This window comes from Augochlora pura, chromosome 3 (genome assembly GCF_028453695.1).
Source record: "Augochlora pura isolate Apur16 chromosome 3, APUR_v2.2.1, whole genome shotgun sequence".
Lineage (NCBI taxonomy): Eukaryota > Metazoa > Arthropoda > Insecta > Hymenoptera > Halictidae > Augochlora > Augochlora pura.
Genome location: NC_135774.1, coordinates 8,298,798 through 8,321,797, shown reverse-complemented (window position 1 = coordinate 8,321,797; position 23,000 = coordinate 8,298,798). Strand labels below are relative to the sequence as shown.

The following is a 23,000-nucleotide window of genomic DNA, read 5'->3' as shown; positions in this document are numbered from 1 at the left end:
TTTTACAATTTTTTCTGAACAGGGAAAGACATGTTATATAACAATATTAGTTAGTGTAACGTTTCGAAGAGTTCTACGAAATTGTGCTATCTACGAGCATAAAGTACTCGATGACGCGCGATGGAAACATTAAGCTAAAGTGAAATTAATTTCGGTATAACAGCGGAATAGAGATTTATTAATCTCGTCTGTGATTAATGGGCCTCGTTTCGTTCTGGCCCACGGAGAAGAGGGTGTAAGAAAATAAGAGATTTCTTAATAACAGACTGGCGAAACCATCCGTCTTGTCTATTATTTACACAGATGGCTTTTCCAGTCTGCCGCGTGGATTAGCTGCGGTCGCTGATTTATGGTTCGCGACATACCTGCTCTCAGTCATTTAGATCGTTACTAAATGCAATTAACAAATTGGCGATGTTTATGTAAATTTATAGCCTCGTGGCTTACTTTGGAAACTCTGGAATTAACACTACCGATTATGTATTTCAAACCCATTCCTTTGCGGATTCTGTTCAGTTTCTTTCTTATCGGATTCCGCAAATAATATTCACTCCTTTACGAATGAAATTTACCATTTTGCAAATTATATTCTACCTTTGTCACTTTAAATTTATCATTTTGAAAATAGCATTCACCATTTGGCAAACAAGTTTCACCTTTCTTGTACCAAATTTCGCATTTTTTTTTTTTCAAAATTCACACTTTTGCAATCTAAATTAATTCTTTTTTGCAAATTGTAATCATTCCAGCTTCCAATCAAATTTACCAATATGCAAATGAAATTCTCTATTACACAAATTACGTTTATCATTTTGAGAATTATATTTACCATTTAGCAAATTGTATTCACCATTTTGCAAATTATATTCACCAGGTACGCGATTTCAATTTTTAACTTAGCTTTGCAATTCGTTTTTATTTTTAAAATTATTTAAGATTTTTAGGACCTTCAGAATGCAAAAGATTAAAACTAACGATTACTATGGTAAATTATAACACGGGCATTGTGGGTATTTCTGGATTTGATATTTAGCACTTGACGTTTTAATGGTTTATTTTCATGAACGAGATATCAAAAGTGTTAATGGTATATTATCCTAATTAGGATATCAAAATATCGTTAATAGTGTATTTCCATCAATTGAAGAACAAGATTTATTGCTAATAAAAAAATATTAATTAACTAAATATCAAATATTAAATATTATTGAGTTTCAACTATATCGAGAATCTTGAAGGTTTGCCAAAGTGTGTTTGATTTTCACAAAAAGGATAACGAAATGTACGGGACTACAAGGATCGAATTAAACCGATGACCCGTAGGTCCTTGAGCGATCATCACAAGAGAAATATAATTTACCTCTTCAAGAAGTCCGTGTATTCGGCCTGCCTCGAGAGGCCAGTTCTCATCATGATAGTTTGGAAGCATTGTCGGTCGATGGCCCATAACTGGCAATCGGTGGCCGCTGTTATCGTCGCTGTCCTTTTGCAGTTGTAGAGGATTGCTAGCTCGCCGAGGACCTTTCCTGGTGCGAGAGTACTCAAGTACTTGCCGTCGCGTGACACCTCGACCTTTCCCTCTGCAAAAATCCATGATCTTGTTAGCTTCTGGCCAGGTACATTGACATTTTAATGCTAACGATCAGCTAAATTGCGATTAGCACAGTTAAAATATGTTGCAATTATTTTTAATTCGAATTATTTAAGTATGATTTGAATGTTCCTTTACGTTGTTCAGAACCGATAAAACTATTTAAATAAGAAGAAGGTGAAAATGCGATGAATTCTTATTTGTTTTACAATCATTTATTTCTTACAAGAAAATATTTCGAAGGATACTTCAATAAATTTTGTTAATGTCGCTACTACGATAATATTATCTACAGTTATTAGTTATTTAGAATTTCTTTTTTGTTAAGTTAACAATGATTATAGTTTGGTTGTTAAATAAAGAATGATTATGATATCCATTTCTATATTTAAACATTCGAGTAGATGTAAGCACACAATAAATATAAAATTCCTTTTCCTTCTAAGAAATGAATGCGCTCGAGAAAATTCTAATCATAGTAATTGTAAAGAAAATGGTACCGCAAGGGGTTGAGTAACAAATAAAGTTGTATATAAAGTAGTAGATATTAATAACCAATTCACGGTGAATATCACAATTTATTCGTATCCGATCGTCAACCGATATCGTTATATGGAATCTGCGGCGATCCAATTCTTCGATTATTTAATCAAATTACAGGTTAAACGACTCGCGAAGTCGAAGGACCACTGACATTTGCAAGGCAACCAATTAGGTCAGCACGTTTATTCGTTTATATGCAGAGTCGTGAGTACTTTAATTGCAGCGTGACATTTATGCGGGAACCTTCATTGCGGAAAGTTTCTTCCGGAGACAACGCTGCACATTTCCAATTTGCATACTGGCGAGTGTAACAACTTTCAAATTCTGACACTGGAGACACGTTTTTACGAAAGGCTGATTTTTCATTACCACGAACTTTAAACATCTTCTGAAATATTAATTCAAAATTATTCGTACCAAAAGGGATGAAAATACATCTTCGAAGATATTAATTTAAAATTATTTGTATCAAAGCGATGAAAATACATTTTTGTATTTTAAATGTGTCAATAAATACTAAAATATCGAGATTTTCCTCATCTTCCTAACTCCTCATATTTTATATTTTTAAAATAATAAATAATATTTTGATTACTAAGATTTTATTTCAAGTCACCCCTGACCCCACCTTGTCATTTATACGGAAAAATTCAAGAGGTTCGTTGTAGGATCTTATATTATTTATTCAGATCTATATTATCTAATTAATATTGAATTAATTCTTCGCCCTTCGTTCAAACTTTGAAATAACAAGTTTAAATTAAAATTTAAATACGAATTCACAAACAAATTTCAATATAAATTATATTCAAAATTTAAATTATCATTCAAACGACCATTCACTTAAACGATGCACAACTCCGAGCGTATCGCTGAGAAAACAGGTACAGCGCTATTTACTACGCATACAGTAATTGGCCACCTAATTATGCCACGTGATAAGCGCCGAGACACTTGAAAAATCGATTGCCCAATAACGCGGAATATTTAAAAGATTCGAGGAAATTGCGCCACTCGGATCCGTAAGAATTACACGGGTCTTGCAGTAATCGACATTTTTTTTTATTTCGCCGACGTGTACGTGGACCGGATACCAATGTACGTGTGCAGTTATCTCAGAGACCCAATCCCTCGAGCACAATGGGCCTATTCATGAAACGCGTCCGGTACCTGTGCAGTTTTCTGTTCACTCACGGTTACCGTGTATATTGTACGCGATTTCGCCCACATTCTTCCTCCTCTGATTGGGGATATTTATGGTACCGTTAATGACGGTCAACAACTTCTGTCCGCACCGTGTACGTATTTCTTTTATAGACACCGCCGAGCAACAGCTACCAGGATCTTTTGATTCTTATTGGCCAATGAGTGCCATCGTTTCATGGATATATGCAATTTAACAATTAGAACGACCGACGATTCACGTACATCCCCCTTCAAAACTAGTAGGACACCTGCTGATTCAGAATTTTAATTTGCAATTTCTTATTCACTTTAGCCAATGTTTCTCGCTTAAGATTAAAATGTTAAGTTAGTCCTAGAAGTAATGAAAAAGCTCGGTGGAAATTTGATTTTATTATTTTAAATAGATCGAAGAAATTATAACGAGTTTTTAGCGGTTTCCCAAATTTACTTAATTTTCAGCAATTTTCTCGGAACGGTGAGAAACCGCGCGATTCACGGGGCGTACCTGCGCACACAATCGCGCAGGTGCAACGTCCAAACTGTTTCATTTTCACCGGTGCTTTCTACGCCAGTGTCACGGTGGACCCGTGGACAACCGCGGCGTAGAAAGTGCAACGAGAGAGTGCATCGGTGAGAATCTAGGAATCGATTAACTAACGGCATGCTGTCATGCGGCGAGATTCCGCGAAGCTATATTCGCTCGTGACGATGATCCCCGCCTCGGGCCGAATCGACGTCCATCTCGATCGCCGCGGTGCCTGGCGAGATGCAGACACGACGAGCTTTTTCCTGGGATAACGTAAGCGCTCGCAGAAATAGCTTCGGGAAGGGACGATAATTGTTGAATGAAGCCGATTAGTCTGCCGCGGCTGGCACGTAAGTATTTGTCGGTAGATAAATTTTCATCTGGCGCGTAACGCGTTCGCGGAAGGATCCGCGGCGACAGCAATTGTTCGCGCTGCGAACTGTCTATAAAATGTCGCACGAAATCAACTCAACTGATTTAGCGATACTGCGGCGCCCCGATCATCTGACCTAATCGGGAGAGGATGAACGTTCGGGCGAGACGGAGATTTGCGGAGTTACAATGAAATTGGTCAGGACGTTATAATTACAGAGTAATTCCATTGCATTCTAATTCGTAATTTTCATTGACACTGAATTAAATTACGAAGCGATTCAATTAAATTGTAATTCGTAACTTGAATCGCCATTGAATTAAATTACAATGGAATTCTATTGCACTGGAATTCGTAATTCAGGTCGTAATTAGATCATAAAGAAATCCAATTACATTGTCATTCGTAATATTCGTTATCTATAAAAACGAGCCACGAGGATGGCACGATCGTATCCTCTCTTCCCAAATTGTCCATTTTTATTTAGTTTCATATTTATATTGGAAAGAATTTACCGCGATAATGATTTTTTGCAATAAATGTTCCAATATTTTTACGAAGAGAATGACGAGTCGAATCGGCTAGTATAATAAAAAATATATGCAATATCATTTAAACAAATAAAATTGCACAACGTATGTCATCGACGCGTATATCTTTAATTAATAGGTCACGTGCTCCCGAAAACTATTCAAATTTCGTTCAAAATATATTTTGGTATCATCGACAGTTTCGAAGATGTCTAACCGAATCGATTTATATGGGTCACCCTGTATTTGCTTTCTTCTTTCGTGACGACAGTTATAATATTACTGAAATTGTTATTCTGAAAATAGTCGATTGTATAAAATATAATATAGAATATGTAATATAATGTACAAGATATTGGTAATGTAAAATAATATAGGATATGTAATTGTAAATGTTTAACTACTGAATTATTTTTTTATTAATTAGAAAATTTAAATTTTATTCCGTACTTCCTCGTGCTCAGGTAGAAATTACGGTTGCAGCAACAAATTGATCGCGGCACGTAATACTATAATAATTCTTCGGTGGATGGACTAATGGCAGGGTAAGCTAATAGTCGCTCCGTGACTATGATCATTCCGCAAACGCGAATGAAGACGCACGAAATAGTTCAAGATCGTAACGAAACACCGTTCTTCGTTACGCAAGATCATTATGATACATTTTTGCTTCTCGGCCTGTCGATGATTCGTGAGCAGCTAACCAAGAGAAGGGAATATACTTGCGCCTCTGTATTGTCCTAGAACGGGAGCTTTCACTTATTCGCTCGCAAACCGACGCTCATGAGCACTATTATGGTCCCCATTAGTGCAGTCAATTTACTCTGGATGAATGTCAGTGGAACACTCCCACAATTCTTTTCAATTTTCGTGTCTATACAATCGTCCGTGTTTCTTCGGAAAACCGTACTGTATTCATCCAATGGTACTAATAACGATCATGATTATATTCTTGGTCTTATTATTTAATCGTCATTATATACCAATTGTAAAGCCAACAGCAGTGTAGATTTTTGTAAATTAATTTAGTGAAACTAAAATAAGAAAACCAACTTATTACGTATTTTAGAATAACTAAAAAATATTAACAATTTTAGTGGCCACATGCTTTATATTATTTCATTTATTAATAAACTGCAAGTACTAATGCAGATTTCATAAACCAAATTGACAGAAATTGGAATATCGTAAATTTTTTTAAAAGATTAAATGTTATTTATATTATATTAAATAGATCTTAGAAAGGTAAGTATGATCCACAGAAGGATTAATTTGAAGTGCAAAAATATGAATATAATCAATCAAAAGTAAAAGAATTAATTTTGAGTGCAAGACCTGTATAATACAATGTTTCTAAATTTATTATATGACAAGATATAATAGTCATTACGAAAATACAAAATATTAATAATTATTTAACCTTCGAATGAAGCCACGGGGGTTGTTTTTACTTTACTTTAAGAATAAGAATATAATAGTATTTAAATAAGAAATTTTTGAATTATTAAGATTTTATTTCGGGCCACTCACAAACCTAGGCTATTATTTATACTGAAAAAATAAAATGAGATCGTTTTAGGGTTAAAAATGAGTCAATAAAAAATTCAACAGGGTGGTAATTAAAAAGTCACCCTAACACACGCTCTAAATCGTGAAAATCCGAAACATCGTAGACGGTTAATCTAAACATCTTTCATTTTATCGAGGTCACGTGTTTCTCGAGTAGACGATCGACTCGCCGAAGAAGCATATAGTGCATCGGTGAAGCATCAGAGTAGCTTTAAAGAAGCGACACGACGAGATCTTTGCTGGAAAAGGTTAGCGCGCCGAGGGTCGTCGCCATTTTAGTGAAACGTCGTGTCGGCGGCAATTTGAAAGTATCAAAGCTGCGGCGGCAGGGCAACGAAACCTTGTCCTTTGAAACGCTCCTCGGCATCGTTATTTATAGCTTACGAGGAAATAGCTTTCTCGGGCATCCGTCACGCGAAGAATTTTTATCGGGACCACGTGGCTTTCGTTGCGGATGATGAACGTTTAACCTTCAGGTGCAACGGGGGCCTCTCGTTTTCTCCGGCAGTTCCCGGTGGGAACGGACCTCGAACGGAAATAGAAAGTATATTTGCGAACACATTTATTACGTCGCGATATTCTTTCAGGAAAGTAAAAGGATCCTTTTCTTCCCCCACCACCGTCGAACTCGGATGCACCTCTTTTCCAAACTCGTTTTACGCGCGATGCCGATCGTAATTACTTGTGAACGTCCATACACGACTCGAAGATAGAAAGTTCCGAAACCATAAAGATCTCCGCGCGATCTTCCGTCGACTGTGTACGAGCTACATTTACAAAGACTTTTGGTTTTACCGAGTTTTCTTTCGAGTCCTCGATAGCTTTGTTTTGCTGCGTGCGCGGCGAGATGTTTTTATCAACACTACGCAGGCGAAAAAACTTTCGCTTGGATCGCTGTTTTTAATATCATTGTTTTTAGTTTCATTAGCATCTCAATTTTTGTATTTTATTAATCTTTTTTCTAATTTTGTTAGACTGCAAAATGAAAATCGTCCACGTCAACTGCATGATACGAGAACGAAGCACAAGTTTGTTTTTTTTCGTGAATAATTTGAGTAAGTTCAAATGAATATGTTAACGTTCTCAGTATCTCTTAAACTTTTGCATTTGCAGTCACTGATTTACATTCATATTCATGAATAGGGCAACAACTCGACTGTTGCAGAAGGTCAGCAACTCGATTGCAGACCTTTATGCAAAATAAAAATCCTCTACCTTGATAGCAACGAACGGGGATTAAATCGAAATTTATCTTCGTTCTTAACATTTTTAATAATTGGAAAGTAGTTCACTGACATTGTTAATGTTTTCTCGGGCATTTACCGGTTTTTATTCGACCCACTCACTCTTGTCATAAATGAATAAAATCTGCAGGTTGTTTATAGCAAATTCTGAGACAGAAGCGAGGTAAGTAGATGATGTTTAACCTATATCTTAATGTGTAATCTAATCTAACTTTGAACATATAATATATACAACATGATGAACATAGATAAACTGAACATGAGATATAATGAAATGGGCAGTCTAATCTATCTGTGAATATAAAATATATAAAATGTGAGAAACATAGATAAACTGAGTATGTACAAACTAATTTAACATTGGATATAAAATATATAAAATATAATAAATACGATAACCATAAATAAACTAAACGTGCGATATACTAGTTGTATACAAACTAATCTAACTTTCGATATAAAATGTGCAAATTGAGATAAATATAAATAAAATTAATGTATGTACGATACTAGTACGTACAATTTAATTTAACTTTAAATACAAAGTATATAAAACATAATAATATTATATATATAGTAATTTATTTTTTATCATAGTCATTATAATAAATGGAAGATAATACAATAGTATCTTCAAATCCTTTAAAGGTTTTTAATATTTGGCGCCTGACCTGTTCGTTTTTACTATAAGTGCATAAGAATCTGCGGTCTAGCACAGAAAGTTGTATGAAACGCATCGTTAACCAAAGACGAATGACACTGCCTCTACTTAACTCAACAGTTCCTCGAAAACAGTAATAGAAATGCAATATATTTTTTTTAACTGCACGTGTAGGAATCTGCTTAATTAAAATTCGAGAAACTCACACGTTCCATTTCGTTTGGAGAGAAAGTCGTAGAAAATCAATTTAAACTGATTATAAATTCGTATCACAGATGGACGATATAACCTTTAGGGTTATCATGTACTTTATTTATGTACATTTCATTTGAAGAGTCAGTTAAGAATACAGTAATCTATTTTATTTAATGCGATAAATAATAAATACTAAACTTTCTTTTTCGGTATTCGTTTCGTTAATATCAAATCGAGTTATAAATAATTGAATAATTCCGTTCAACTGACATGAACAATTCTGTTGTAAAATCATGATTATTATTTAATACGATATAAATGAATACCAAACTTTCTATTATATTATACTTTTTCTTAAGATCTGATCGACTTATAAATAATTTAACAATTCCGTCCGATTGACATGAATAATTCTGTTACAAAATCATGATTATCCTTTAATACGATAGCAATAAATACTAAACTTTCTACTATATTATTCTTTTTCTTAAGATCAATTCGAATTATAAATAATTCAACAATTCTTTCTGACTGGCATTTACAATTCTGTTACAAAATTATGATTATTCGTTGATTTCTCACAGAAAATGCGTCATCGGTGTAAAAGTCATTTCTAAGCACGTTTAAAATTATTTTTAATTCCATTTAGCAATTTCTGTTGAAACAGATTTCTTCTACAAACTCCAATGGAACATGCGAGAATTTATAATCATTGTCACGAAGTAAAAAAATCAAGCTATTTATAATCCTAGTGCACTTTGTTTAGTATGCAATTTATGATCAGCGTTTGATATTCTGTTATAAATTTCTTATAGATTAATTTACGTCAATCCTCGTTAAAAGAACGCCATTCTAACAATGGGTTTACGCTTTCGAAGCTCTCCAATCAAGGTCACTGTGTATCGTCGTACGAGTAGTACGACTGTTCGTTGCGTGTATCCGTTGAATGATTAATTAGGCGAATGAAATTTCGATTAGATCCAGAACAATTGAAATCGCGTCGGATCTGCGAGGCCCCGGCTACATACCATTAGCATACAGAAGAGGCGGAAAGTAAAATCTGGAGAGTTTCGTAAAATAGGATGGGGAGATCGAAAATCTATGGGCGCCGAGACCCTGATGCATTGTGCGCAATGCAACACCGTAACGCAATACACTAATGCCTGAACAAGAACTTATTCATTTACATAAGTTGCTACACGATACGTCTTGCAATCAAGGTTCTTTTCACTTCTAATTTGCGATTCGCTATCTCTGACTGTTTGCAGACTCTTGAAACACTTACCAACATTCTATCGTATCGTACATATAGTTTTATATATGATTATTTCATTTTATATTTATTTAATTATTTTTCTTTTTATTCCGCTATAGAAAAAGTTATACAATATAAGTTTTTATATTCAAATAAACGCTCAAAATTCGCAGTCTACTTGTGATTTATTAAAATAATTACAATGTCAAATATATTTGAAGACTTTGCAAAATACAACACGATGATCGTATAAGTTTATTTAAAAATTACAAAGTGATCGTTCGATGCAGGAAATAGATCTAAAGTTTTTAGAATCATGAAATCTGTTTAATTAATCAACGTATTTCATGTTTTTACTCTCTTTGTTATTAATAAACAATTTTTCAACCAGTTATATAAAATCCACTGTTTCTTCTATTTCCTTTCCACCGGATTTAACTTTTCCATTTACTTAATTTCTAGAATAGGCAAGTTTTGCGTCTCGAAGTTGTCATTTTTACAAGTTATTCTCAACTTTTTTGAAATCCAGTCTATGCTATTGTAAAACATACGTAGCTTTTTTCAAATTCATTTTGCAGGTTATATTGATCTTTTCTAAAATCCACTTTATTCTTTTGCAGGTGACATTAACACGCTATAAAATACAAGTTGCTTTAAAATTTTATTCCCGTAGGTTATACAAATCTTTTACAAAATCCAATTCAGCCATTTGTAAGTCGTATCAATCTTTCATGAAATCCAATTACATAGTCCTTTTGAACTTCACTTTCATCTCTTTAAAAATTAAATTTATTTTGCGGCTAACGCGAATTAAATAATACAGATATAAATTCAAATACCTTTTGCAAATTATTTCGCAGATAGAAACTGAATGAAGATAATCGAACAGTGTAAGCCAACACAAGATCCAAGAACTGCATGACCTTCTTAGTCAGACAAAGGCTCACTTTACGAACTATATTTATCGATCATTCTGTCGCAATCATAACTCTGACAAAACGAGTTATTTGTATTATGAAATATGCATCTACAGTTCTTTGTTACATACATACATTAAAATTCAAAAGTTCAGAACAATTCTACATTGAACTCGTTTTTTATTATGATAGTTTAAAAGAACAAAGTAGAAGAACAACATTCGGAAGAACTAGTTCCGTACTGAAGATCGAGTCATAAAATAATCGAATTGTTTTATGTCCCCATCTGGTCCGTGTAGCACGCAGTACATACTCCGAAAATCCAGAACTTTCTTTAAAACTTCACATTTATTGCTTTACGACCCACAATTGGTCACCATACGCCAATCATGAGGGCTTGTCCTCATAGCCTCATTCATTCATTGAATGCTCAGCCAAATCGAGGCGCTTTTCCTGGTTTATTGCCTGCTATGATCGGTTCTTAAGCAAGCGGATTCATGGTGTGCGTCACTCGAGGGCGCGAATATTACCTGCGGGGGGAGGGGGGGGGGCATTAGTTGGGGCGATCAATTGCTCTTTCGACGTGTTTTGAAACCAATTAAGGCAACCGTTCTCCTACTACTACCGAAAAAAGGTACAATTTCCGAATCCGCTCGTTTCATTTTCAACTCAAACCCATATCGAAGTTACCTCGTAGCCGACAATATCACATTCGTCAGTCAAAATACAGTAATAAAATACAAAATATGAAAAAGATGGATTTGACTTATAAGATGGCGACTGTAATTTCGGATAAAGTGAATTTGATTTGGAATTAAATAAATATGATTTGGAAGAAAGCAAACTTGATTTAAAAAGGTAGAGTATTTATTTTACTGAAGAGTGAAATTCATTTAAGGAAAGGGCGAATTTAATTTAGAAAATAGGGAAATCTGTTTTAAAAGAAAGCGAATTTAATTTAGGTATAGTCCTCACGCGACAAGAAGACACTTTTGTCTTTATGTTCCTCCTCTTACTAGTTACGACAATGGGGCAACTAATAAGAAAGCTGCTTTCTTTTCGTGTAAGGACTATGAAAAGATGAATTTGATTTGAAACAAAGTGTATTTAACCTGAAAGAAAAGGAATATAACTTGATATAGCTTTCATTTGTAAGCAAGGTGGATTTAATTTGAAAAAAAGGCGAATACGATTTGAAATAATGATTCATTTGATTTCGAAAAGGAGAAAATTGATTTCGACGAAGGTGAATTTGCTTTAGTAAAGTGAATCTGATTTGGTATGAGGGTAATTTGTGTTTTGAATTTGGAAAAAAATGACATTTATTTAAAAAAGGTGAATCTCCTTTATAAAAGAGCGATTTTAATTCGGAAGAAAAGTGAACTTAATTTAAACAAAATTGTGAATTTGATTTAGAAACGACGTGATAGTTTTATTTTGAAAAAGATTAATGTAATTTGTGTACAATGTTTCGTTCGATTTCGAAAAAGCTGTCTTCCATTTGCAAAACGCCATCTTTGATTTGCAAAAAGATGAATATAATCAGCAGGAGAATGAATCCGCAACGCAATGGCGGTTATAGTAAGAGTCCACCTTTATGGTTGAAATAAAGTAGGCCGCAAAAAAGGCGGAACGACTGTACCGAAAATTACAGCGACATTACCGCGTTGAATCGTCGCTATCTCCGCGGACTCAGCTATCACAATTATTTTAATCAGCGGTTAACTAAGATTTCATGGCTTGGCTAACCGCTCCGTTGGCTCTTCACGGGATGGTTTCACTTTGATAATCGTGTTAGAAGTAGACATACAGCATAATGGTGTTTCATAATTCATGGTACAAAATAGGTTAGGTAGATTCGATGGCTGTATATAAAACAAAAATTAAGAACAACAAAATCGTGTGAGAGTTTTCGTTTCCTAAAAAATCGAAATTAAATATCAGTCGATTGTACGTGTACTTAATTAACAATCGATTATTTATAGAACGCTAATATCGTTTGCCACTATAGTATACACTGCGTATTATTATTGTCAAATGATTTTATTGCTATTAAAATTGTATTACCGTTTAAATTATTATTATAAATGCATATACATGTATAATGCACCTTGATAACATGAAATTGAACAGTTTAAATATTTAAGTCCTTTAACTAAATAAAAATTCATGTAAGAACATAATTTTAAAAACGTTCATAGAAACATTTATTTTTAAACACGTTTACGACAAGTTTTATGGTCGAAATGTAACATAACCTAACCGAAGTACTGAAAAAACTATCAGCCGGAATGGCACGTCCAATAAATGCGGTTATAAAAGCACACGGTGGGTATATTGATAAGAAGATAAAATTGATTTTTATTACTAGTGGTAAAAGTTATTTGACTAATTATTGATTAAACGGGATCTTTGATATTGCTAAAACTAGCTTAGACGAAATTTAATTGAGTTTATTCAAGATTTCATAATCTTTTTTAGATAGTAGTAAGAGTTAGGGTGTTCATATACTTTTGAGCGGGATTATACACGATACATTGTCAGGGCTTGTTTTCTATCAAGATACAATCGAAGAGTACATTAAACACAGAACATGTTTAGTTTATTATTCTCAGTCTATTTTCTCAGATATTGTTAAAAATGCATATATGACATTTAAATTCGATTTCCTCGAAAACGAAGCCTTTCACATAATTTTATTGTTCTTGATTTTCGTCTTATTCCCCACCATAGAATCTACTTGACCTAATTCGTCAGCACGAATTATGAAACACCCTGTATATGTATACTGTCACCGGAAAGCGAGCGTTACGACCGCCGACTCGAAAAATTTCGCGTAAACGGGCTAATGGGGTACGGATTAGAAACAGTTAAGCGACCTAAACTGGACGTAGTCGTCTAACGAGTGCAACTATTTTAAAAGACGGCTCTCTCCGGTATAATCTTAGTTTCGTACACATCCCCTATCGTATTTCGTAATGCTCCATGCGCGATTATAAACTCGCGGTTCGTGTCTCTGCTTTAATGCGCTTGACCTCTGCCGCGCGGGAACATTCAGCTCTTTTTACGAGCTCCGCTGTCGCAGTCAACGCTATGGGATTCGGAGTAAAGTGTTATACATTTATATGAAATCATTTTGCTGCTTCATGCCCGAATCTTAGTCTCAGAAAACCCCCCTTGGAAAGAAGATGTATACATAGATATACACTCTGTCTAGTAATGTATAATGTATAATAAATAATAGTATTTAATATTAATTAAGTAATAATAATATTTAATAATATATAATAAATTGAATTAAAACTTTATATTAGTATTAATTATTTATTAATATATAAGAAAATTTCGTTATTAAATTATAAAACCTTATAATACTATTATTTACTAGTATATAATTTTCATTACGACTACTAATTTATGAAACTTTATGATATTGATAATTATTTACTGGTATAAAATAAATTTAACTTCTAACACGTCGTTCTATTTTATTTTTAAATTTATATCATAAAATTTTGATATAGTACGAGCCAGGTTGAATTAATTTTTATTATGGAAAGAAATGATCAATTACAATTTAATATACCTAGTTGTAAGAATAAAAATGCTGAAGTACGAATCGTTTGTTCGCAACTTTAATAACACAAAAAAAAAGACGTGGTTCCGAATGAGGACCCCCTGTCGTGCATATGCATGTGTATGAACAATGGTTTTTATTTTCGATCGCTGCTATCGGATGTTGTGATATTTTCGTCGGACGCGTTGCTCGCAACAACAGGATTCAGCTGCGGCTACGATCGAGCCGAAGGTTAACGAATTATACGTATCATGCTATTGTTTACACAGGTGCAGCCATTATTGTCTTCTTCGAAAATCATTTTTGCATGACGATACTGGTAATTTGGATATTTATATTAAATGGATATTGTATGGATATTTATAACAAAAAATCATATTTAAAAAATATATATTAAAATATATTAAAAATGGTAAAAAATAGAAACGTGCAAATATATTTCGTTAAGATTTTGTTTAGATATCAGTAACAATGTAAAAGTCACTTTGAGGTTATAATTATGCACACTTAAATATATAACAATATTGCATTGTCCAGATAATACTGTTTGAAATAGTATTAAGTTTTAGTATTAGTATCACGAAACGACAACATCGATCCGAAAGGAGAAGAGTCTAACCAAACAGTTTCGCCGCAAAGCCCGCCAAAAGTTTGGAAAGTAAGCATAATTACAGCCGGCTAACGGAATAACGTTATCCGGTCACGAATTGCGGGGGATTACGAAAGCTGAGAAAAAGAATCGAGAAATTCTGCGCGGGGGGAGTTCTTGAACGCGTACGTGACATTTGTAATGACATTTGTAAGTTGCTCGTGAACCATTGTCTCTCGCGATCGCAAGCAGCGAAGAATTGATTTAGAATACCAATGCAACCAGGCATTGAAATCACCGTGCCGCGAGCGCCGCTAATGTCTCCTTATTAGGCTATGCTCAGCATTATAAATTCCAAATATTGCATAAGAAAAACCATTTGTGGCTACCCAAGGACGATGAATATGTTTCGTTGTTTTCCAAAGTTTAATTTGTAAAGTTCGTTAAAAATCTCTTTTGTTTGGACAAGCTATTTCAAGTAAAGTGCGGATTTTTATGCAAAATAAAACTAGTTTTTGTTAATTGCAAAGTATAGGGACTGCATAGATATTGATTCCTTTTTTATCATAATTAATTATATCCTTCAATTGTAAATTAGTTGATATTTTCTGTTAGAAATCTATTACACTACAAAATTTCTATTTCAAAATGGATTAGAATTTTATTAATTATAATTCGATTTTCTATTAAGAATTTATTACAATATGAAATTTCTATTCAAATTTCCATGACAAGTTCATTATAATTTGAAGTTCTATTAAAAATCTATCATAACTTGAAATTTCGACTTAAATTCGCATTAAATATTTATTATGATTTGAATCTCTGTTAAGGATCTATTATAACTTAAAATTTCTTTTTAAATTTCATTAAAAATTCATTACAGTGCAAATTTCTATTAAAAATCCACTATAACTTGAAATTTCTATTTAAAATAGTAATTTCTATTTAAAAATATCACGGACTACGTATTTATCAGACATTTCATAACGTTGAGGAGAATGATTATAATCACGATTTTCTAAGGAAGCGTTCCATCATGTTTTTTAATTAGGCTGCAATTGAAACTGCGAATTGCTATCTTTACGCACAGTTTGCCAAGAAGTAGAGAGAAAAATATGTTTTACTGTTTAAAACGTTTAACGATTTAATAGCCGGAAGATAGAACGTCTAGTGGTCAGATAAAGAGCGAAATGGCCAATCTATGTTACGGTAAATTTTAATACCTATCAATTCGTAAATAATCTTGATATATTTATCTTCGGTTTATAACGCAGTCCGTCCGTCCCTCATGTCAATTTGGCACAGTTTTCCAGTATATTGATAAAATAAATTATCCCAGAGACCGTTTTAATAGTTCGAAATAATGGGAAGAAAAGAACTAAGTTAGGTTATGCAAGTTCTGTGAGTTGTTTATTAATAAAATTATTAAGTGAAATGTTGGACAATAAGAAGGTCGGAATGATTTAAGAACAATGTTATATTACGGATAACTTCTTCAAGTCATTGATAATAAAGATAAAAATATATTGCTAAAAGTTATCATTTATTAGTGGCAATAGATATTTATTCTTCAATAGATTTCTTTACTCGAACAAATAACTATAACCTAACACTATTTCAATCAATTTTTATTTGCTGCTTCTTATAACTAGACTGCAGATCCTTATATGGAATGGTTGAGTAATTGTTTAAAACAAGAATCGAATATATATCTTCGTTTAATAATTTTAATCGATTGACAATAATGTAACAATACTCTCAAATTTATTCTAGTGTTTCCATTGTTTCTGTTACCAATTTTTACAATAAATGCAGAAAAATCCACAGTATAGCTATAGTTTATGCAAAGTAAAAATCGTGCGAGTGACTGCGAGATGCAGGAGCTTATCAGATATTTATCTCTCCTCTCAATAATTTCAACGAGTGAAAGTTTAAATCTTATTTACTCGTCTCTCTCGCAAGTGCATCAAATCCGCAGTCCACTTATAATCGAGCCGAGGTAATATTATTACTTGGCATAAATCCACTAATCCTTGCGCAAGAAATGTCAGAAAGGCGTCAGAGATCGATAATAACGATTACTAAACGCGAGCAAATTATTGTATTTACGTTTTTTCTATGGAAACCGGGTCGTGGGCTGAACAATGGGCTCCAAGGACAGTTAAGTTGTTTCGCGAACGTTAACAAGCTCGCGTCTGATCTTGCAGAATTGCGGTAATGTGGGCGAAATGGGTCTGGGAAAGTCCTGGCGTCTCTTCGCAAGTGACAGGCTGTTTTTCAGGTTTCCGATTTAGAACAAGTCTACTCCGAACACCGGAATGCAGTGTTTATTACATCTTCCTATTTGTTAGCTATAATGCTTGTTAATTATTTCGGTGTACCTTTATTATCATTTATTTATCGATGGGTTTAAGCAGGGAGTAGAAATACAGCAGACACGAGAATCTTATATGTAAATATATTCGATGATATTATTATTATTATAATACATTTAATAATATTAATTATTGCATAATATATTATTATAATGCATAATTATAATATTACTATTATATATCCGATAGTATTAGTTTCTAAACTCTCATCGAACATTGTTTAATGAAAATATAAATTATTCTCAGTACCTCTACATTAAGATTACGTTTATCAGTATTTCTCCTATATTTAATTTCTAAAATTGATAATTTCAATCAAATAAATTTCACATGTGATTCAAAAGTTCATAATAAAAAAAAGAAACTCTCATCCGTCCCTTATTTGTACAGCCATAATCTGTCCTTTAATATCAAATTGACACAATGATAAAAAAATGAACAAGGTGAAACATTGTGTAAAATCTTTAAAATGAAGTCCTATATACCGAGTGACCCATTTTAATCAGTTCGATATTTTATTAATCTAAATCATCAATTACTCGCAATAAATGCCTTAGTATCTCTATGAAGAGACCTAACCCTTTGTACTTGAGCAGTGACTTTGTGGCACCACTAAAATTGTTCTATCAGGTTTCCAAATAATCTTTATACCAACAAAGATTAGATTGCAATAATTGTTAAAAGTGAAACTGTTGGCTTCCGTCACGAGAATCAATTTCGTATGCATAAAATGCACTTTGTCGTATAAAATGAGAATACTATAAGCCAGAGAAATTGTTTTATATTTATAATGAAAATGACTTTGAGTGCAAAGGGTTAATATTATATTGCGCGACCCCTAAAACCATCAAAATGTTACTGGAAACATGTTTTAGTATCATCGACTGTTTTGAAGATATTTGACATAACCTATCAATGTATCCTAAAACGAATTATTTCTACGGAACACCTCTCTGTAATTGCCTGTAGGTTTATATAAATTCAGTAATTTATACAAAGCAACACGTGTTAGAGGCAGCTACAACCCCGCAGCATTAATTACCAAGTAACTTATTGAAGAACTCCCAATTATTACAGCTGCGAAGAAAATAACACGCGAACGAGTTAATACAACATCGTGGTCTTGACGAGTTCAACGCAAACGTAGATACTTGCAGGATGCGGGAATGAGAGCAAGAAATTAGCCAAAACGCGAAATTCTGCCATTGTTCGTCGCGTTAGCATCGCCTAGAATTTGTCTTCCAATTCCGGCTCGCGTACTCGCCGCCGCGCGCTACTCTAGAAAGTCGCGAGCCATCGTGTGTTTTTACTATTCCAATTAACCGTGCATTTAGCCGGCGAAACAAGAGCATAACTTTCCATTGGAATTACGCAAGACACCGTGTAATTATGGTCGGCGTGGCGATGCAAACGAGCCGACGATTCGACGTCGACGCTTTATTTATTCGTCGGAACTCTGTTGATACAATGAACACGCGATTGTCATAAGATGCGGATTCAAATAAGAAAAATTGGACGTCTGATTCATCGTTCATTTTGTAAACATTGCAGCACGCAATGCCCGCAATAGTTAGCCAACGTTTCGAGACCATCGGTCTAGCGTCTGCGAAGCTGTTTCCTCGACGTAGCCGAGAAATATTGTTCCTACTTCGCGAACGTGATTGGCTCACGATACTGTGTACACTTCGCTTCGGTTCTCTGTCTTTCGAGAGAAATTTTCTTCAATTAACATCGTTACGGTCGTCTAGGATCGTTATTTGGATAGAAAACTGTTGTCGGATACCAGCTAACTTAACCTTTTAACTTAACCTCTTCAAGGATGAATTTGTTGCAAATAAATCAGACGATTTTCATTAAGACATGAAAATCAACTGATTATTCATTTATGTTACTGAACTTCGGATTTTATGCATTAGGACAAAAATGAATAGGTTGAATACGAAACGAAAATGACAATCGAAGAATCAAGGATATTTTTATATTATTTTCAACGGATTAGAATTATTACAAGGGTAAAGACACTTTTGTTTAATTAATCCTTCTTAACCCATTTGCATCATACGGAAAACTGGTGAATTCGTACTTATTATCAAATTTTGTTTTGAATGTATTTGAATGAAAATGTTTCAAAATATGAGAAAGGAAAACAATATTGCATAAATGAAGGATTTTCATTATAGATTGACAATAATAAAAGAAATGGAATTTAATTATTTTGCACAACATGATAAGACTTGAAATGGCCAGTGCATAATGCCACATGACAATTATCACACTGATAAAATGTATTCTTTCTCATTTTTTTCTGATAAACAAACTACGAAAATGTTGACTAGCAAAACTTCGTGGTAATGCGGCATTATGTGCTTATAATGCATGGGGTTAACTTAGACAGTTCTATTCTGCATGAAAATCCGTAGTGCAGCAATTAGGTTTATACATATCTCATCTTCGTGTTTAAATAATTTCGTGAAATTAAAATTTTAATTTCTAAAATTAAATTCTAAAATTTTACAGTCCAACCTGTTTCTATTCGACATGAAGAAAGACCGCGCAAAAGCAGGTTCGACTGTACTTAACACTAAACCTGTCATCGAATGACCATTCCATATTTTTCATTCTTAAATTGTTGAAATTATAAAGCGGTCTCTCTTCTTAAGAAACGATTGAATCGATTCATTTATTCAAGGTTATTCGAAATAACAATGTAAAAAAAGCATACAATGTTGAAAGAAAATAACATTGTAGCAACAAACGTATATGGTTATTAAAGGTTATTAAAAGGAATTAATTCATGATGGAAAAATAATATTGCAACAAGAACGTATAGAAATATGTTTAAACAATTTTACAGTGAAAGGGCATGCTACCAAGATCGTATAATGTCTGAGGAAAACAATATTGTAGCAAGAGTACAAAGAAATTTGTTGAAACAATTTCACAGCGAGAGAAACATTGCAAACGAATGTTTGCTCCTTACGTGTTGCGATTATCCGTTAATTGGATCACATCTTGTCGACCTGTGATTTAAAATCCACTTGAAACAGATTCATTGGTCTTGAAGTGTCCTCTCAACACCTACGCTCAACGATTTCACCTCGTGAAATTCTAATGACGCCCTCGAACTAATTCCATTGCCACATGTTCAATTCGAAAAAGCGTGATTTACTTCCTGGTACACGTGACAGTATTTACTCACGCGGTATCGCGACTTATGCAAAATTATTCGTTACAATTATAAGCGAGCGCGCGTATCGCATTTACATGTTATAAAATTCACGCTGGGCAATTTAGACGTTCTAATGGAACGGTTTAAAACCGTTTTATAATTTATCGGACATGTTTTCTAATTTAACCCTGCAACGACACCAGAGGATTTTCGGCGACCCTATAACATTTTAAAATTATCTGCGAACGTGTAAGTCAATGCTAAACCATCGAGGTTCTCCTTGTCCTCGTAACTCGTATCGTACTTCATATTTTACATTTTGAAGATAATAAGTAATATTTTGGTTATTAAAATTTTATTTGTAGACGCTCGCAACTTCATGATGTTGCTCACGTCAGAAAATAGAAGGGGTGCATTCTAGAGATAACGATGATAACATTTAAATACAACGAAATAAAAGGAACGGTTACATTGTAAACTATTACGAGACTTCTCCGAGCCCACGAACGATTAAACCTATTAAATTGGCATAATTACTGCCATCATTATTTCCTTAATTGATTCAATTAAACGTTGAAGCACAGCAGCAACATTGCAGCGCGAGTGGTAGTTGCTTTCAAAACGTTGGAAATGAAAGAATGTGGAAAAGGCGAAGAAATTGAATTGCACTTATGCAAGTCGTTTTGAAAATCGTAAGTAGTTTCGTGGGAATCGATAGTTTATTAGTAATTTAATTGAAATTAGCTTATTTCATTCAGAATTGATTTATGAATTGTAATCTAATTTGCTTGAGAATGTAAATATATTAAATTTTCTATATACGGAATTAAAAAATAGTAAATCCTTGTGGTTACGATGTATATAAATAAATAAAGAAAGAATAAGTCAGTGTTCCAGTCAGATATAATGATATAATATTATTAATAAAAAATTACTGTTTACTCCTTATTGTTTAATACTAGCTTAAACATGTTGAATTTATGTAAACGTTCATAGTCAAGTTGTTATTTGTAATATTATTATAGAAGATTATATAATAACAGTATCTATTATACTATATAAGTTAATAATAAATACATATTCCCAAATATGTATAATTAAAATATTTTATAATTAAAATATTCCCAACGTTACATACAAAAGTTTGTAATTAATTAACAATCTCTGTCAAATCAATATATTTATTCAACAAATTATTAATCACATGGCATATTTTTATGCATTTATGGCTTGCAATAATTGCAAAATTCAATAGCATTCAACACGATTTTCATTTATTCCGAGTCCAACGAGTTAATATTCTATTAATTGAAATAAGATCTTGTTTTATTTTGATATTCTTAAAGTTTGACTAGAAAAAATGAAGAACTGAATAAATATTTTCAATTTAATTAATTATTAATACCTTTTATTATCGGCTTTTTGTGCGTTTTTGAAGGTCAATATAAACCGTGTGTAGCAGCTGGCAGATGTTTTCGAAGGCTTCGATATTCGGTGTAAAATCAATCCGTGAATAGAGGCTCAGGTATTCGCAGGTGATCCCGACCGGGAACGTGAAACGCGAACAACGAAACACACCCGCTATACCTGACCCGACGAGACCTCAAATGAGAGAAACTAACAGAAGAGGAAGATATCCTTCCTCGAGACCTGCCCAGTTTACGTTCCATGTACACAACAATTTATACAGGATGCTTGTTGGAGTGCTCGTACCGGTACACGATTACAACGAAAGCATTTCATTTGAGCTATTTGAAATTCTTTTTGCATGCTTAAACATTTTAAATCAGTCTTAAAAATCATCGTTCCCGTAACATTATTTTTAGTGCCATATTTGTATACTTTATTCTGAATACATTAGGCACAAATGAATTTTAGTGTGAATTTTTTAAATCTCGCCTGAAGTTGTAAAACCGGTGAAATAGCATCTTTAAAATCATTAAATATATTTATATATATTATATTATATTTACTTTAGATATTATAGTATATTTTACTGTGACTACATTGATTACAAATACATTTGTTTTCGCTAAAACATCATTTTTGTCATCTATATTAAATTTTATTTTATTTACATCTATTCGTATTTTTCGTGTTTATTTTTACTACATTGAACACAAACAGAGTTTCTATTAATATTCAATTGGATTTCTTTTTGCAGTTTCGAACATGACGAAACGAAACCATTAAAATCATCTTTAAAGATCACTTTTGTTAAAGATCTTTACAACGTTAATATTGTTATTACATTCGCGTATTTTAATCTGAATACATGCATCGTATGAATTTTATGTTGTAAATTGAAAAATGGTAAAATGATACATTAAAAATCATTTATGGAGACTATTATCTTTACAACGTTATTTTAAAAATCATATATTTTTCAGTGATGGTTATAATTATAACATCTTTTGTTAAAATTATCTGCGTTTGGTAAGAATTAGAATTAAAAGAATAAGAATCAATAATTTTCTGTAATATGCAAACGACGAATTTTCGTCACACGGTCGAATATGTATTAACAAATTGAATGTCACAATAGACTGTAGAATTGTCGAAAAAGTTCTAAAACTTCTTTCAAGAGGTAATTGAGAGACTTATGCTAAACCTACGCGGTGAAGCAATAAAACGAAAGCGGCATTGTGACGGATGATCTTCTGTCATCTTGTGGGCAGTGCCATTATTTCGTTTGTGT

The 23,000-nt window shown here is 33.2% G+C and overlaps 1 protein-coding gene across 4 annotated transcripts in view; it reads right to left on the bottom strand.

The window, feature by feature from the left end:
- Window positions 1–23,000, bottom strand: part of For (cGMP-dependent protein kinase for) — a 158,858-nt gene that overhangs the window by 8,034 nt on the left and 127,824 nt on the right. For all 4 annotated transcript variants that reach the window (XM_078176487.1, XM_078176490.1, XM_078176489.1 and 1 more), the window contains exon 3: window positions 1,361–1,580. In XM_078176487.1, coding sequence (XP_078032613.1) covers window positions 1,361–1,580 — 220 coding nt within the window. The remainder of the gene's footprint in view (window positions 1–1,360; window positions 1,581–23,000) is intronic.